General features: G+C 44.6%; 1 protein-coding gene across 1 annotated transcript in view; it reads right to left on the reverse strand.

Moving 5' to 3' along the window:
• Positions 1 to 19,176, reverse strand: part of LOC126215067 (protein timeless homolog) — a 506,610-nt gene that overhangs the window by 57,425 nt on the left and 430,009 nt on the right. The window contains exon 16 of the mRNA XM_049941715.1: positions 3,205 to 3,270. Coding sequence (XP_049797672.1) covers positions 3,205 to 3,270 — 66 coding nt within the window. The remainder of the gene's footprint in view (positions 1 to 3,204; positions 3,271 to 19,176) is intronic.

A 19,176-nucleotide genomic window follows, 5' to 3' on the forward strand; every position in this document is an offset into this window, starting at 1 on the left:
CATTCCATTACATATTGTTCTGCAATAGTATACCTAGATATTTAATTGACAAACTGTGTTAAGCAGCACACCACCGAGTTGAAAATTATAAGATTGTTTTATTTACTCATTTTATTAAGTTACCTTTTCCCTCATTTAGAGCAAGCTACCATTCATCACACCGAACAGAAATACTATCCTAATCATATTGTATACTTGGTCACACAAATATGACACTTTCCTGTACACTAAAGCATCATCAGAAACAGCACAGATTACTGCTCATCATATTCATCAAATCACTTATGTCTACAGAGAACAAGAGTGATCTTATTACGCTTCTGTGGGGCACTTCTTACACCATCTCTGCCTCCAATGAACATTTGGCTTGTCATAACAGAACTCTGTCTGAATTCTGGACTCAAACAACAGCTCAGAGGTAGGAAGCTGCAGTTGTTATGCAACTGAGGATAGCAATGTCTGGACATGAGACACAATTATGTAGCAAATGTACAAATACTGCATTTTGGGTATAGAGGACAGAAATTGTGTCTGCTTGAAATTCTGCATATCAAGGAGCACCACAAGAACCATCCTGGACAGCTGCTGCATGGACAACCAGAATTCATTTACTTTGAACTCTTTGATATTGCTGAACTTGAGAAATTATTCATTCATCTTTCTTAAGTTGTTCCCCACTATAAATGGATCTGAAAACAATGTACTTTAATATTCTATGATAGTGAATGTATTATTTTCTAGGTATAGTATTAGCAGCTGATATCTTTGAGCACTGTAAATGCTTTGCTTTGTTTATGTTTGTCAGTAAAGCTAGATAATACGCTAATAAGCTAATAACTCAAAACCAGGGTTGCAAAAATAATAAATAAATTACTGAAACAGTGACGAAAGGCATTCCCTCCCGGTGGTCAGTTATTTTCATATTCCATATATCATCATCATATTTCCCCACATGCTGTTTCACAAATAATTTTTTTTTTTTTCCAGTGAATATGTACCAACTTGCTGATCATTTACAACTTCTACTTTCACTGTGCTTAATCAAAGTACAACTGACACTTAAAATACACATAATACCTAAAGACATCTACATACAAAGATTATTTTCTGTTTGTTTTTATTATTGCTTTTGTCATGTATCACCTGCTTTAATTCACCATGGAAGAAATGAAATGTTTCTGTGGCTGTATAATTTGTACCTGTCTGTGTCAAAGTCATTTTATTTGTTAATAGTGGAGGTCTGTCTTACTTCTAATGCTATACTTATGAATGCTGCTGTTGTTTTCAAATTCTGACTAGTTGTCACTGTGTAATGTTCACAATGGGGTGAAATGTATTGTGGTGCTGTCATCAGTATGCCAACTTTTTTAAAACATGTACACACAAATGCTGAGTGTGTGCCTCACTGGATGGTTCTATGCACATAATATGTTAATGTTTAGCTATGGTACTGACTTGCAACATTACCCCATTTCATTATTAACACTTGGAAATACACAACACGAAGCAACTTACTTCCATAAGACACAGTGAAAATTTCATTTGCTATTACTACTGCTGGTGTATGTCTACTGGACTGAATCACAATATCTGCATCACTAGCAATATACGAGGGTCACTCCAAAAGAAATGCACACTATTTTTTAAAAAATCCATCTTTTATTCTACATGTTTGAAAGTTTTACAGTGTGTAGATACATCCTTCAGGAACAATATTTTTATTTCTCCACATAATTTCCATCCCTCTCAACTGCCTTAAGCCATCTTGGAACCAGCGCCTGTATACCCACACGGTAAAATTCTGGACCAACCTGTTGGAGCCACTGTTTGGTAGCGTGCACAAGGGAGTTATCATTTTCAAACCTTGTTCCACAAAGAGAGCCTTTCAGTTTCCCAGAGAGATGATATCACATGGAGCCAGGTCAGGACTGTAAGGCGGGTGTTTCAGTGTTGTCCATCCGAGTTTTGTGATCGCTTCCATGGTTTTTTGACTGACATGTGGCCGTGCATTGTCATGCAACAGCAAAACATCCTGCTTTTGCCGATGTGGTCGAACACGATTCAGTCGAGCTTGAAGTTTCTTCAGTGTCGTCACATATGCATCAGAACTTATGGTGGTTCCACTTGGCACGATGTCCACAAGCAAGAGCCCTTCGGAATCGAAAAACACCGTAGCCATAACTTTTCCAGCAGAAGGTGTGGATTTGAATTTTTTTTTTTTTTCTTGGGCGAATTTGCATGATGCCACTCCATTGATTCCCTCTTCGTCTCTGGTGAAAAATGATGGAGCCATGTTTCATCACCTGTCACAATTCTTCCAAGAAACTCATCTCCACCATTCTCGTACTGTTCTAAGAGTTCGCTGCATACCGTTTATCTTGTTTCTTTGTGAGCCACTGTCATCATCCTGGGAACCCACCTGGCACAAACCTTTTTTAACGCCAACCCTTTTAGTATTCTGCAAACACTTCCTTCCCCTATCCCAACCTAGCGCGACAATTCGTTCACTGTGATGCGTCTGTCAGCAGTCACCAATTCGTTAACTCTCTGCACATTTTCTGGAGCGTGTGCAATACGAGACCTGCCGCTGCGCGGACAATCCTCAATATTGCCGTGCCCGCTATCATCACGTAACCTGCTTGCCCACCGACTAACTGTACTGCGATCGACAGCAGCATCTCCGTACACCTTTTTCAGCCTCTGGTGGATGTTTCCCACTGTCTCGTTTTCACAACACAGGAATTCTATGACAGCACGTTGCTTCTGACGAACGTCAAGTGTAGCAGCCATCCTGAAGACATGCTGTGACGGTGCCACTCACGGGAACAGGTTGAACTAAGTTAGAAAAGAGGCGGGAAGGATGTATCTACACACTGTAAAACTTTCACACATGCAGAAAGAAACTGTATTTTTATAAATGTAGTGTGCATTTCTTTTGGAGTGACCCTCGTGAAACATTTTAAATTCACCAGTGAAGTGAGACGCAGTTGAAACAACCGTTTTGTACGAAAAATAGAACATTTATAAAGAGTAACCTAAATGTAGTCAACGAAATTTTAATTTGTGTTAAAATGTGCTAGCCAATGACAATTCATTTATAACGTAAAAGGGACCAAAAATGGCAGGCAAGTCAATGAGTAAACAATGTGTGGCATATCAAATAATGGTCTCGCAGAGTGACAGAAAAATTTCACACCGCCTTACCTTCTTCATCGTCAGCGTCTTCATTTTGCTCCGGCTGTTGCTCGCTAGCTGGCTCTTCGAGCGGCTCTGCAACACACAAATTGCAGCAGTTTGTAGATGTATGTCTGTCTGATATATGCAGAAAATGTCGTACATATGTTAACTCAGAAAGTTTTATAGTGGCAAAGTAAGCAGACATTATAGTGTTACAGAGGCCCTATTACAATGACAAAGTAATTTCTGCAAGCAATTAAGTCGCGAGTTGAAGAACTTTTGTGCGGCCGCGAATGCCTAATGTGTGACTAATTAGCTTCACAGTGTTGGCAGATGCAGTACCGCATATGGCACGCAAAGTAATTAATGAACGTGTACATCTCAGCAATCTCGCGTAACTGCTGCTCTTCCGCCATCCAGTTGCTTTGGATAGTGGCAATTAATATGATAAAAAGCAGATAAATTACCTCCACATTTCAAATATAAGTACACGCTTCGAAAGACCTAAACAGAAAGAGGTCATTAGATCTTCATTACAGAGTGACAGCGCATAAGAAGTACTTCGTTACCGATAGAGCAGACGTGTATACACGCAACATTCTGAATGACACTAAACTCTGCCAGACAGACACAATAAGTCGTAATTAGTTAGCTATTAATATAACACATACAGGACGACTCTTATTAACGTTTAAAAACTTCTGAAGAGACGTAGATGACGCTGAGACCAGTAGCGTAGTATGAAACACATGGTGTCGCAAATGTTGGAAAAGTCCCAAAAGCGCATTCAGAGAACAGTTACATATGGTACCTGCATTTCGTGTTCCTGATCGAAACTAGATTGTCATCTCGGCGAATACGTTTACGGATACTGGTAGTGTGCGGAAAGAGAGACCACGACTGTCAAGAGCCACCGAAATACGCCGAGAAAGTTAAGGCTGCTGTCTGCACGCAAACATGCAGCTGCTCTTGCAGTTTCCTGATCTTTTCACAAAGACTTGGAATTTCCTCCTCAACTGATGGTGGTGCACACATTTAATCTACGGGATTTTGCTTCACAAAAAATTCGATGAAGCCTTGATCGAAAACCTGGCTCGTGTCACCCTTGTATTCTTTAGCGGCGAGTACATTTTCATTTGTTTGGACGCGTGAATAAACAAACCGTGCGATACAACAGTGGTACGAACCCCGGAGAACATAACGAGCAAAACGTGCGACTGTTTGATGTGTATTATCCAAAACCGGCGTTACTGGCCCGTGATTATTCGAAGAGAACATTAGGGCAGCTGACGGTTACTTCTGAGTGTTATGCCCAGATGATGATTGCATAGTTATTCTTCTCGAACTTGGAGAAATGGAAGTGGGGCAAGTCTAGTTCCAACAAGACAACAACGCGGCTGAAACGGCACGCACGCAATGACACTTCTGTAATTTTCCATAACGTGGGTGAGAACAGCCGTAAAAAATTGCCGCGCGGCGTAGCCGCGCGGTTTCAGACGCCTTGTCACGGTCCGCGTGGCTCCCCCCGTCGGGGTTCGAGTCTTCCCTCGGGCATGGGTATGTGTGTGTTGTCCTTAGCGCAAGTTAAGTAGTCCGCAAGCTTAGGGACCGACGAGCTCAGTAGTTTGGTCCCATAAGACCTTACCGCCAATTTCCTTTTTCCGAAAAGTATTTTATAAAATGCATTTTAACCACCGCCAACGGCCTTGCAGCAGTTCCCGTCAGATCACCGAAGTTAAGCGCTGTCGGGCTGGGCTAGCACTTGGGTGGGTGACCATCCGGTCTGCCGAGCGCTGATGGCAAGCGGGGTGCACTCAGGCTAACTGAGGAGCTACTTGACTGAGAAGTAGCGGCTCCGGTCTCGGAAACTGACATACGGCCGGGAGAGCGGTGTGCTGACCACATGCCCCTCCATACCCGCATAAAATGGTTCAAATGGCTCTCAGCACTATGGGACTTAACATCTCAGGTCATCAGTCCCCTAGAACTTAGAACTACTTAAATCTAACTAACTTAAGGACATCACATACATCCATGCCCGAGGCAGGATTCGAACCTGCGACCGTAGCGATCGTGTGGTTCCAGACTGAATGGCCTAGAACCACTCGGCCACTCCGGCCGGCCATATCCGCATACAGTGACGCATACTGTCTGAGGATGACATGGCGGCCGGTCGGTACCGTTGGGCCTTCATAGCCTGTTCGGGAGGATTTTTTTTTTTATTGTAACCATCAGCTGTTTGTTTGTTTCATTAGTGATCTACCGGTTTCGGTTATTAACCATAATCCAAGATGTATTCTACAACAGATTAGTCAACTAATCTGCTTTTAGCTTACTTGTTGTACCCTACGTCCTAGATGATTAATGAGACACATAAACAGCTCATGGTTAAACTGCATTTTATATATAAAGAAAGTCAATGAAACTTAACGCGAACACTTCCTTTGCCGTCTCAGCTCTTTGAGGGGCATCAGTGACCAGCACGCTCGACAGATTTAGCCCCCTGTGACTTTTTATTGTGAGGTTACCTTCAGTCCTTGGCGTATATCAATCGTCCACAAACCTGGGTGAGCTGCTATTGCCAATACAGACCGAGACACGCTGGACAAAGTGAATCGAAACTTTCGATTTCGCTCTCCAAATGCATTGAACAGAACGGAGGCCACCTTCAAGATATAATTTTCAAAAGCTAATGAACTAAAGCCTTCATGCAGAGAACAGAGAATTAAATTGATATCTCTAGCACCTTCTCTTTTATGATTAATTTTAACACATGGAAATTCGCGCGCCGCACCCTGTGAGTATGTAACTGCCGTATTCGTCCATCATCCCAGGGGTAGAGAAAGTTCTCCATAATAAGGCATGAGGTCCGAATCCTGCCTCGGGCATGGATGTGTGTGCTGTCCTAAGGTTAGTTAGGTTTAAGTAGTTCTAAGTCTAGGGAACTGATGACCTCAGATGTCCCAAAGTGCTTGGAGTCATTTGAACTTCGGACGCTGGTTGTGCATCCACACTGACAGTTTTTCATCAAACTCCCGCCGCGGCCGATAGTAGATACGAATGGTCTGGCTTGGTGCAAATGGCTCTGAGCACTATGGGACTTAACATCTGAGATCATCAGTCCCCTAGAACTTAGAACTACTTAAACCTAACTAACCTAAGGACATCACACACATCCATGCCCGAGGCAGGATTCGAACCTGCGACCGTAGCGGTCGCGCGGTTCCAGACTGTAGCGCTTACAACCGAGTGGTCTGTTCTGTCGGACATGTCTTCCCGTAACTTTCAGAGAATAAAATGGCGTGAAAACTAGGAGTCGCGAAGATGGCCAGTCATTCTAGTCTGTAGGCCTGAGTTCGCAGTCGCAGTGTTAAGTGAAACACTGCTGATAATGACCACACACTTACACATTACGCCGTGTAAATTGCGACGTCAAAGCTGCGAGTATTTGTTGTTGTGACTATCCTCACATCACTTGTTAAATGTTAATTCTTCATACGGCAATCAGACGTCTGACGCTGTTTTATTCACGGTAATTCGGTTCTTTAAAGACTGATGCAGAAGGTTGCTGATATTTTACTGTATCGGGTTGGTATGCGAGTTCGTAGCGTTGTTCCATTGGTTTAATTAACACAACAGATACACAAAAGACAGACCTTAGTCATCATAATACATTCTCCTTGTATTTACAAGTGTTTTCGACTCCGTAGTTGAAGAAATCACGTATGGCTTTGAAGGCAAAAAGCTCATGGCGCGATATTCGGAGCGCAATTTCAACCGGAAAGAAAGTTTCTTGAAGTTCTTTCGACAGAGAGCGGAAAAGCTGAAATTCTGAGGGCGCCAGATCAGGTGAACCCAACTCCTGTATAGATTTTTTGTCAGTCTAACAAAATGCGGAAGGGCTTTATCGTAGAGTAGTATCTCTTCACGCATTGTGGTGGTTGTTCTTTGACCGCGTCTGCAAGACGTCTCAGTTGTTGAAAATTAATGTCAGCAGTTCAAAAATGGTTCAAATGGCTCTAAGCACTATGGGACTTAACATCTGAGGTCAACAGTCTAGACTTAGAACTTCTTAAACCTAACTAACCTAAGAACATCACACACATCCATGCCCGAGGCAGGATTCGAACCTGCGACCGTAGCAGTAGCGCGGTTCCAGACTGAAGCGCCTAGAACCGCTCGGTCACAGCGGCCGGCTGTCAGCAGTGATGATTACATCTTGGGGAAGCAATTGGTAGCACACCACACACCGCCGCTATTACACCAGAGCGTAACATTATCTTTTGTGGATGCGCGCAGGTCTTTGACGGGGAGTTGCTTCTATGTTTGGGATCAACAATTCCTTTCCAACGTTAGCATAACGACACCATTTATTGTTACCAATAACGATACAGGAGAGGAATCATCGACGCTGTTTAAACTCAAACTGATGACCAGCAAGCACGTCCACCCGCTGATTTTTGTGGTTTTGACTTACAGCAAGCGGTAAGAATACATACCCGATTTTTGAACTTTCCCCATTTCATCTAAATGTCGCACAATGGTGGAACGACAACGATTCATCAGATTTGCCAGCTCTCGAGTACAATGACGTGGCTCATTGTGGGTTAATGTGTTTCAGCGAGCTTCACCCAACTCCTGAATGTGAAGAGTCACTAACGTCAAAACGATCCTCAAAACGACAAAACCAGTTTCTAACCATGCTCTCTCCAGTGGCACTATCCCCACACACGGCGCAAATGTGGCTGCTGTCGCTCCTCTACTGAACTAAAACAGAAGAATGTGTCGGTAGTGATCTGGTTTCTCCACTTAGCAATCCATTTTCTCGCGTTCACAGCCCCACTCACTATCTCCACATGACAATATGTGAACTCAAACAGAAAACAGTTAACTACAAATAAAACACGACAATGGATAAATAAACCCATAGCAAACGGAATACCAACACAGAAAACAAAAACGCCACGAACTTACGCGCGAAGATAATTAAAACATTTGTTATTGTTACATTACAGTTTTACATAATTTATGATTGTTGTCGTGGAAAGGCGTCTGAGACAGGCTAAAAATGAGGGGTACAGAAAAACGGGAACATTTGCACATTCCAATAAAACTAGAAGTGATGAAGGAAAGAAACTGCATTCATGATTCAAATGGTTCTGAACACCTGAGGTCACCAGTCCCCTAGACTTAAAACTACTTAAACCTAACTAACCTTAGGACAGCACACACATCCATGCCCGAGGCAGGATTCGAACCTGCGACCATAGCAGTCGCGCGGTTCCGGACCGAAGCGCCTAGAACCGCTCGGCCACCGCGGCCGGCACCATTCATGGCATTTATCATTTTTTAAAAATTACGTTCTTTAGATGGCGTCGCCCAGTACGAATACATTCGTGAAATCTGCTGCAACATCTCAGTTGGGATGCTGTGAACTGCATCACGAATTCTCTGTTTTAACTCACCGAGGGTTCTTGGTCGAGTCGTGTAGACTTTGGTCTTGAGGTAGCCCCACAAGAAAAAAGTCACAAACGGATAAATCAGGCGATCTAGGTCGCACAGGGAATGTTACCTTATCATGAGATCACTCACACGGTTGCCAAACAATTCTCGCATATATGCCACTGATTGCCGTGCAGTGTGTGATGTCGCTCCGTCCTGTTGAAACCAGGCTTCTTGGACTACTGGAAAGTTGTTCAATGCAGCTGTAACGAAAGTGTGTAACATCTCCACGTAACGATCAGCATTGACAGTTATTGTGTTTGCCTGATCATACGCGAAAAAATACGGTCCAATAATCCCATGTGGAGAAAAAAAAAAGTTCAAATGGCTCTGAGCACTATGGGACTTAACATCTGAGGTCATCAGCCCCATAGAACTCAGAACTACTTAAACCTAACTAACCTAAGGACATCACACACATCCATGCCCGGGGCAGGATTCGAACCTGCGACCGTAGCAATCGCGCGGTTCCGGACTGAAGCGCCTAGAACCGCTCGATCACAGCGGCCGGCCCATGCGACGAAACACCACAGCAACTGTCACTTTACTAGCGTGTACAGGGCGCTCATGAACGTCATTAGGATCTGTGTTTGCCCAGTGACGGTAGTTCTGTTTATTCACATAACCTGTGAGATGACAATGTGCCTCATCTGACAACCACAACTTGTTTACAAAGTCATCGTCATTGTTTATTTTTGTTACCATTTGTTGACAGAATCGTAATCGTAACCGGTAATTGTTGCCCTTCAATTGTTGCACCATCTGTAGTTGGTACGGATGAAATTTTAAATCAGGATGAAGAATTCTGCTAACACTCTCCGAGGACATTCCAAACACTGCTGCTTGCTTACGAATTGAACGCCGCGGGCTCCGTAAGACAGACTCGCGTACAATATCAATGTTCGCTGGAGAACGCACACTTCTTGGACATCCTATTGGTTTCTTCTTGAGGGCAGATCCGGTCTATTCAAAGTTATTAATCTAACATTTTATCGCGTGTTTCGACGGAACGGCATCATTAAGTCCTAAATTATAAAAACGTCGAAACCCTCTCTGTGCCGCTACGAAACTATTATTGATTTTATAAAACATTTTTATGGCTAACGCACGCTGTTGTCCGTTCCACTGATTCATGATTACTGAAATGACGGACTGTTTACTCGCTGTCACGAACGCCCTGTGTTTCCCATGGCTGCCACTACTCATCTCAAACATTCCCGTTACTCTGTGTCACACTGTATTTTGGGGAAATAGAAAGAATAGGCTGTGGCATCCCCCCCCCCCCCCCCAAACTGATTACTGTATTCAATGAACTGTGAATGAAGCCCGACCAATAGGCATTACATGTATTGGTCAGAAATGATAGTGCCTTGAGAATGGCTAGTTTCTAGCTGAAATCTAGATCTGCCAATAAAATTTCAAAAGGACGACTGATAGCTGAAATCTATTATTTACAAGTAATTAGGATTTGTGTTTGCCCAGTAACGGTAGTTCTGTTTATTCACATAACCTGTGAGATGACAATGTGCCTCATCTGAAATCCACAACTTCTTTAGAAGTTCGTCGTCATTGTTTATTTTTGTTACCATTTGTTGACAGAATCCTAATCGTAACCGGTAATTGTTCTCCTTCAATTGTTGCACCATCTGTAGTTGGTACGGATGAAATTTTAAATCAGGATGAAGAATTCTGCTAACACTCTCCCGGCACATTCCAAACACTGCTGCTTGCTTACGAATTGATCGCCGCGGGCTCCGTAAGACAGACTCGCGTACAATATCAATGTTCGCTGGAGAACGCGCACTTCTTGGACGTTCTATTGATTTTTTCCTGAGGGCAGATCCGATCTATTCAAAGTTATTAATCCAACATTTTATCGCGGGTTTCGACGGAATGGCATAATTAAGTCCTAAATTATAAAGACGTCGAAACCCCCTCTGCGCCGCTACCAAACTATTATTGTTTTATAAAACATTTTTATGGCTAACGCACGCTGTTGTCCGTTCCACTGATCCATGATTACTGAAATGACGGACTGTTTACTCGCTAACTGTCACGAACGCCCAGTGTTTCCCATGGCTGCCACTACTCATGTAAAACATTCCCGTTATTCTGTGTCACCCAGTATTCTGGGGTAATGGGGAGAATAAGCTGTGACGCCCCCCCCCCCCCCCCAAATTGAATACTGTATCCAATGAACTGTGCTGTGGATGAAGCCCGACCAACAGGCATTACAAGCATTGATGAAAAATGATTGTGCAATGAGAAAGGCTAGTTTCTAGCTGTAACCTACATCTGCCAATAAAATTTCAAAAGGACGACTGATAGCTGAAATCTATTATTTACAAGTAATTAGGATTTGTGTTCGTCTACAAACGGTAGGTCTGTTTATTCACATAACCTGTGAGACGAAAATGTGCCTCATCTGACATCCACAAATTGTTTAGAAATAAATCGTCATTGTTTATTTTTGTTACCATTTGTTGACAGATGAAATTTAAAATGAAGATGAAGAATTCTGCGAACACTCTCCGGGGACATTCCAACCACTGCTGCTTGCTTATGAATTGAACGCCGTGGGATCCGTTAGACAGACTCGCGTACAACATCAATGTTCGCTGGAGAACGCACACTTCTTGGTCGTCCTGTTGGTTTTTTCTTGAGGGCAGATCCCGTCTCTTCAAAGTTATTAATCCAACATTTTATCGCGTGTTTCGACGGAACGGCATCATGACGCCGAAACCCCCTCTGCGCCGCTAACAAACTATTCTTGTTTTTATAAATCGCTCTGAGCTCTATGGGACTTAACATCTGAGGTCATCAGTTTTGTGTTGGCAGAAGAGCCAACACCGTGTTACGAGTGGAGGCCGAAATGCACGCGTTTTAGCTCACGCAGGCTGGCGTGAGGAGGGAAGAACTATACTGACGTGAGGTCTGGAACATGACAAGGAATTAGAATTCAGAAAGCGGACGTAATTAGTTTGATACTTAACTTTAATCCATTAATGATGAACGTCGCTCTTGACGGTACATGATTCACAATATAATCTGTTCAGAATACATTCTTGCCCGCATCTCGTGGTCGTGCGGTAGCGTTCTCGCTTCCCACGCCCGGGTTCCCGGGTTCGATTCCCGGCGGGGTCAGGGATTTTCTCTGCCTCGTGATGGCTGGGTGTTGTGTGCTGTCCTTAGGTTAGTTAGGTTTAAGTAGTTCTAAGTTCTAGGGGACGTATGACCACAGCAGTTGAGTCCCATAGTGCTCAGAGCCATTTGAACCATTTTTTGAATACATTCTTGAAGTAATTATACAAACTGAATATGGCGCCTTGCTAGGTCGTAGCAAATGACGTAGTTGAAGGCTATACTAAACTCATTTCTGCAAATGAGAGCGTATGTAGACAGTGAGCCATCGCTAGCAAAGTCGGCTGTACAACTGGGGCGAGCGCTAGGAAGTCCCTCTAGACTAGACCTAGCGTGTGGCGGCGCTCGATCTGCAATCACTGATAGTGGCGACACGCGGGTCCGACGTATTCTAGCGGACCGCGGCCGATTTAAAGGCTACCACCTAGCAAGTGTGGTGTCTGGCGGTGACACCACAATCTGTCCCCTAGAAATGATAACTACTTAAACCTAACCAACCTAAGGACATCACACACACGCATGCCCGAGGCAGGATTCGAACCTGCGACCGTACCAGTCACGCGGTTCCGGACTGAGGCGCCTAGAACCGCTCGGCCACCGCGGCCGGCTATTGTTTTATAAAACAGTTTTATGGCTAACGCACGCTGCTGTCCGTTCCACTGATCCATGATTACTGAACTGACGGACTGTTTACTCGCTAACTGTCACGAACGGCCAGTGTTGCCCATGGCAGCTACTACTCATATCAGACATTCCCGTTATTCTGTGTCACCCTGTCTTTTGGGGGAATGGGGAGAATAGGCTGTGACAACCCCCTCCCCCCAATCCGCGCCTGCGTTAAACTGTAATCTTACTTTCTTCCAATTAAAAGACAATTGGACTGGAAACTTTATAAGGAGGAGAGAAGGCACACAACTCGTTTCAGAAAGTGGTGGGGCGCTGTACGCAGAGGCGAGTCGTGCGTCTTGGCAATACGGTCCCGCGACTCCCAGGGGAGAGGGCAGTAAAGGCAGGAGTGTTGGGGAGATGCGGTGGCCTCTTACGGCGGAAAACCTTTTATTCAGCTGCATGCGGCGCCTCGACGCCAGCGAGAATGGCGGTCCGTGCAGATAACGCGCCACTGCCAGTGAGGAGGCGGAATAAAACACACCGGTCACACGGCGCCACCACCTCCTCGGCGATACACTCGCTTGACAGTAATAGCCATACGAGGGGTTTATACACTACTGGCCGTTAAAATTGTTACACCAAGAAGAAATCCAGATGATAAACAGGTATTCATTGGACAAATATATTACACTAGAACTGAGATGTCATTACATTTTCACGAAATTTGGGTGCACAGACACTGAGAAATTAGTTCCCACAACAACCACCTCTGGCCGTAACAACGGCCTTGACACGCCTGGGCATTGAGTCAAACGGTTCAAATGGCTCTGAGCACTATGGGACTCAACATCTATGGTCATAAGTCCCCTAGAAATTAGAACTACCTAAACCTAACTAACCTAAGGACATCACACACATCCATGCCCGAGGCAGGATTCGAACCTGCGACCGCAGCAGTCGCGCGGTTCCTGACTGCGCGCCTAGATGAGTCAAACGCAGTTTGGATGGCGTGTACAGGTACAGCTGCCCATGCAGCTTCAACACGATACCACAGTTCATCAAGAGTAGTGACTGGCGTATTGTGACGAGCCAGTTGCTCGGCCACCATTGATCAGACGTTTTCAATTGGTGAGAGATCTGGAGAATGTGCTGGCCAGGGCAGCAGTCGAACATTTTCTGTATCCAGAAAGGCCCGTACAGGACCTGCAACATGCGGTCGTGCATTATCCTGCTGAAATGTAGGGTTTGGCAGGGATCGAATGACGGGTAGAGCCACGGGTCGTAACACATCTGAAATGTAACATCCACTGTTCAAAGTGCCGTCAGTGCCAACAAGAGGTGACCGAGATGTGCAACCAATGGCACCCCATACCATCACGCCGAAATCATGACGAATACACGCTCCCAATGTGCGTTCACCGCGATGTCGCCAAACACGGATGCCACCATCATGATGCTGTAAACAGAACCTGGATCCATCCGAAACAATGACGTTTTGCCATTCGTGCACCCAGGTTCGTCTTTGAGTGCACCATCGCAGGCGCTCCTGTCTGTGATGCAGCGTCAAAGGTAACCGCAGCCATGGTCTCCGAGCTGATAGTCCATGCTGTTGCAAACGTCGTCGAACTGTTCGTGCAGATGGTTGTTGTCTTTCAAACGTCCCCATCTGTTGACTCAGGGATCGAGACGTGGCTGCACAATCCGTTACAGCCATGCGGATAAGATGCCAGTCATCTCGACTGCTAGTGATACGAGTCCGTTGGGATCCAGCACGGCGTTCCGTATTACCCTCCTGAACCCAGCGATTCCATATCCTGCTAACAGTCATTGGATGTCGACCAACGCGAGCAGCAATGTCGCGATACGATAAACCGCAATCGCGATAGGCTACAATCCGACCTTTATCAAAGTCGGAAACATGATGGTATGCTTTTCTCCTCCTTACACGAGGCATCACAACAACGTTTCACCAGGCAACGCCGGGCAACTGCTGTTTGTGTATGAGAAATCGGTTGGAAACTTTCCTCGTCTCAGCACGTTGTAGGTGTCGCCACCGGCGCCAACCTTGTGTGAATGCTCTGAAAAGCTAATAATTTGGATATCGCAGCATCTTATTCCTGTCGGTTAAATTTCGCATTTGTAGCACGTCATCTTCGTGGTGTAGCATTTTTAATGGCCAGTATTGTAGAATATAAGTCATGTGGTAAGAATACGCTACCGTCGCAAGTAAACATGGTGAGTAGTGAGAGCAGACGACATACCACACAGCCGAGACACAGAAATGAAAACAACAAATAAACGGGTGTGAGATGTGAACTACGTTACAACAAAGGAATTCAAGGGTCAAGACTTCCAAGACGGAACGCAACTTCAAAAACGTTATGAAGGTATGTCGTCACACAGAATTGAGAAAGTGATTGTTAACTGTTGCGTTCATTTGTTGCAGCTTATTTGAAAAACTATTATGTTTTCATCATGTACTTGGGAGTGATCACATTCATACAAACACGTTCATCAGGCAAGGAGGCATATCTCTCTCACTATCCAGGCGTAGAAATTAGGTACTAGATAAGAGATTCCTGTCATATGACACACGTACTGTCGTGTTTTCCGGTGGAGGATTCGGTTGTCGCCTTGTCATCAAACGTTTGAGGTTCCCATTCGAAAGCCACTTCCTTTCGGCTGCTAGTAGAGTAGTTGCGCACAATCAATTTTCATTGCAGGTCCCATTCTTACGCTTCGCTACAGCAAATGGACTTAACACCACGACACAGACACAAATTTGAACGGAGCGAACAGACTTCTCGATGACCGGACGGACAGTTAATAATTACGTGAAAAAAAAAAAGTGGCGCGAGGGAGATATGAACACGCATCTCCCGCTTTGCAGTCCCACATCGCGAGCAAAATAACTGATGGTGGTCGAAGTAGAGAGGATATAAAATGTAGACTGGCAATGGCAAGGAATGCGTTTCTGAAGAAGAGAAATTTGTGAACATCGAGTATAGATTTAAGTGTCAGGAAGTCGTTTCTGAAATTATTTGTATGGAGTGTAGCCATGTATGGAAGTGAAACGTGGACGATAAATAGTTTGGACAAGAAGAGAATAGAAGCTTTCGAAATGTGGTGCTACAGAAGAATGCTGAAGATTAGATGGGTAGATCACATAACTAATGAGGAAGTACTGAATAGGATTGGGGAGAAGAGAAGTTTGTGGCACAACTTGACTAGAAGAAGGGATCGGTTGGTAGGACATGTTTTGAGGCATCAAGGGATCACATATTTAGCATTGGAGGGCAGCGTGGAGGGTAAAAATCATAGAGAGAGACCAAGAGATGAATACACTAAACAGATTCAGAAGGATGTAGGTTGCAGTAGGTACTGGGAGATGAAGTAGCTTGCACAGGATAGAGTAGCACGGAGAGCTGCATCAAACCAGTCTCAGGACTGAAGACCACAACAACAACAACAACGTCGTGCTCACTTAACCACGCCGTCATGGCCCCCAATTCCCTCGATGCTGCACATTTTGATCTCGGACAGTTCACTGTTTTTTTTTTCACAGTTCAGTACACCTTCTTGTTTTCATGCTCGATCTTTGTTCAGTTTTTGACAGGCTATCTACTGAACCATCTTACCACTAAATCTGAGGGGGTGTGATAGGGAGATTTCCTTGTAATAAATGAAAAGCATCAGTTTGGTTTTGTTCTACAATATTACTTTTATTGTTAACCGGTTTTCGGCTTGCAAGGCCATCTTCAGACATTTACTGAGTATTATCACCGAAGAAGTTACGACGTTAGCAAACAACATCGGAAGAGAAGTAACGCATCTAGGCTGAAGTAAAAACATACAGTAAGTAACATCTTTGCAATGAAAAAGTAAAAACTGAACAGTACATAAATAACAATGGAGTAGACAAGAACACGTTTAGCACAAAATAGGAATAGCATGCCTACATAACAGTTTCTATTAATAAACAAAACTAATAAAATAAAATAAAATTAGTACTAGACAAGGCTGCATCAGGAAGTATGAATCATGGAGAGTTATACACAACCAATTAAAAGAAGAGACAGTTATCAAAGTAAATACAGAATACATAAGGATCTTAAGCAGTACTAATAAGATAAACAGAAATAAATAAATTCAGGGAAATGGATGTGTTTGAGGGAACCTACAGTTTGAGAGTGTGGTGGTACTGCATTTTAAAATTAACATTATAATCAAAGCAGTGGCTGGGTAACAGTTTTCATTAAATAAATGAGCAAAGTAAAATATGAACAGTATTTGGTGAGACAACTACAAGGGGTGTTAACATGGACAGTAATACAAGTACCAGTTAAAAGAAAGCCTTAACTACTGAAACTAAAGTCTATGTGGAATACAAAGACAACTTCAACAAAACAAAACAACTAAATGAATACAGGAAAATGGGAATATATATGGACAAATAGTGTGGGAAGTAAAGAACAACAGAGATTATTATATGAAGTTTAGGAGAGGAGAAGTGTTGAGCTGTGTCTGGTCATTTAGGATGAGATCTGGACTGTGAGCAAGATGTTTGTTAATTTCCAGGGCTTCCAGCAGGTTGAGTTTCTGGCCTTTGTTTGCTAGGTGAAGTACATGGGACACTGGCAGGTAGTTGTGACCCTCACTCAGTACATCCTCAGCAAATGCGGAGTCAGAATTCTGCAACCTCCATCTGCGTTCATGTTCAGCCAGCCTAGTTGATATGTCTCTGCCTGACTGACCAACGTGAATTTTGTCACAATCAGAACAGGTGATTTTGTATACCCCACTGTTGGCGAATAACTGGATCTTGTCTTTGCTATTAAAAACACACTGGGCTGTCGTGTTCCTGACATAGTAGGAAAGCCTATACTTGCAGGATTTCACTGCTTTGGCTACAATCTGTGATACCTGACCTAGAAATGGTAGTGTACACCATTTCTTGCAGGCGGAGGATGGGGAAGCAGGTGGGGCATAGAGGAGGGTTATAATTTTCCGTTTTTGTTTCCTTGTTGCCACTACCTCCGACGCGCTCAAGATGTTCACGACTAATCTTGTAAACGGATAATATCGTGTCTTCCTCTGGCTTATAGGCGTTACCTCCGCCGTTATTCACATTTTCTGAGAGACGCGCCGAGGTTTTGGGGCGGCGTTGTATACAGTGTCCCGGCGTCTCCCTGGGGCGTGTTGTCAAGTCGCCGACACCGTTCGCCTGGGGGCTCCCTTGCAGTTCGGCGCCGGCAAGTTGGTGAGCAAACTTTTCTCATTTGCAACTGATGGCATAAAATTCGTCTCCGAGGCTGTGTCTCGCCGCCCGCCATCTTTCTGGTGCTCACACGCCAGCCCACCTCCCCCTCGTGCATCGTTCAATCTCCGCTGTTATTGGAGTTTCCAGTACGGCTGTGGACTCTCGTTTCAGCCCTTCGTGCCCCGCGCCCAATCTGATGTGCGTGCGCATCACACCGCGCTCCAAGAAATATGGTTTTTCTTTTCTCATTTCTGAAGTCAACCAAGTCTGTATGACTAAGCAACACGAAGCTGGTTCTGCACCGCGGAAGACACGTGGCAGCACCAGCTACAACAAGAGTGGTATCGGAAGAGTATTTTAGGACTATGAGACGCACTATTTCCTCCAAAAACTTGCCTCCAAAATGAAGGCACGTCTTCTACTCGAAATTATCACAAAAATGTCCAATGTTTGATTTAAAATTCCCGCCAGTCTTAAAAATTGCCATGTATTCGATGCCGCACGAAAGCTACACTGCTGGCCATTAAAACTGCTACACCACGAAGATGACGTGCGACAGACGCGAAATTTAACCGACAGGAAGAAGATGCTGTGGTATGCATATGATTAGCTTTTCAGAGCATTCACACAAGATTTGCGCCGGTGGCGATACCTACAACGTGCTGACATGAGAAAAGTTTCCAACCGATTTCTCATACACAAACGGCAGTTGACTGGCGTTGCCTGGTGAAACGTTGTTGTGATGCCTCGTGTAAGGAAGAGAAATGCATACCATCACGTTTCCGACTTTGATAAAGGTCGGATTGTAGCCTATCGCGATTGCGGTTTATCGTATCGCGACATTGCTGCTCGCGTTGGTCGAGATCCAATGACTGTTAGGAGAATATGGAATCGGTGGGTTCAGGAGGGTAATACGGAACGCTGTGCTGGATCCCAACGGCCTCGTATCACTAGCAGTCGAGATGACAGGCTTCTTATCCGCATGGCTGTAACGGATCGTGCAGCCACGTCTCGATCCCTGAGTCAAAAGATGGGGACGTTTGCAGGACAACAACCATCTGCACGAACAACTGCACGACGTTTGCAGCAGCATGGACTATCAACTCTGAGACCATGGCTGCGGTTACCCGTGACGCTGCATCACAGACAGGAGCGCCTGCGATGGTGTACTCGCCGACGAACCTGGGTGCACGAATGACAAAACGTCATTTTTTCGGATGAATCCAGGTTCTGTTTACAGCATCATGATGGTCGCATCCGTGTTTGGCGACATGGCGGTGAATGCACATTGGAGGCATGTATTCGTCATCGCCATACTGGCGTATCATCCGGCTTGATGGTATGGGGTGCCATTGGTTACACGTCTCGGTCACCTCTTGTTCGCACTGACGGCACTTTGAGCAGTGGACGTTACATTTCAGATGTCTTACGACCCGTGGCTCTACCCTTCATTAGATCCCTGCGAAACCCTACATTTCAGCAGGATA

This window comes from Schistocerca nitens, chromosome 12 (genome assembly GCF_023898315.1).
Source record: "Schistocerca nitens isolate TAMUIC-IGC-003100 chromosome 12, iqSchNite1.1, whole genome shotgun sequence".
Taxonomy (NCBI): domain Eukaryota; kingdom Metazoa; phylum Arthropoda; class Insecta; order Orthoptera; family Acrididae; genus Schistocerca; species Schistocerca nitens.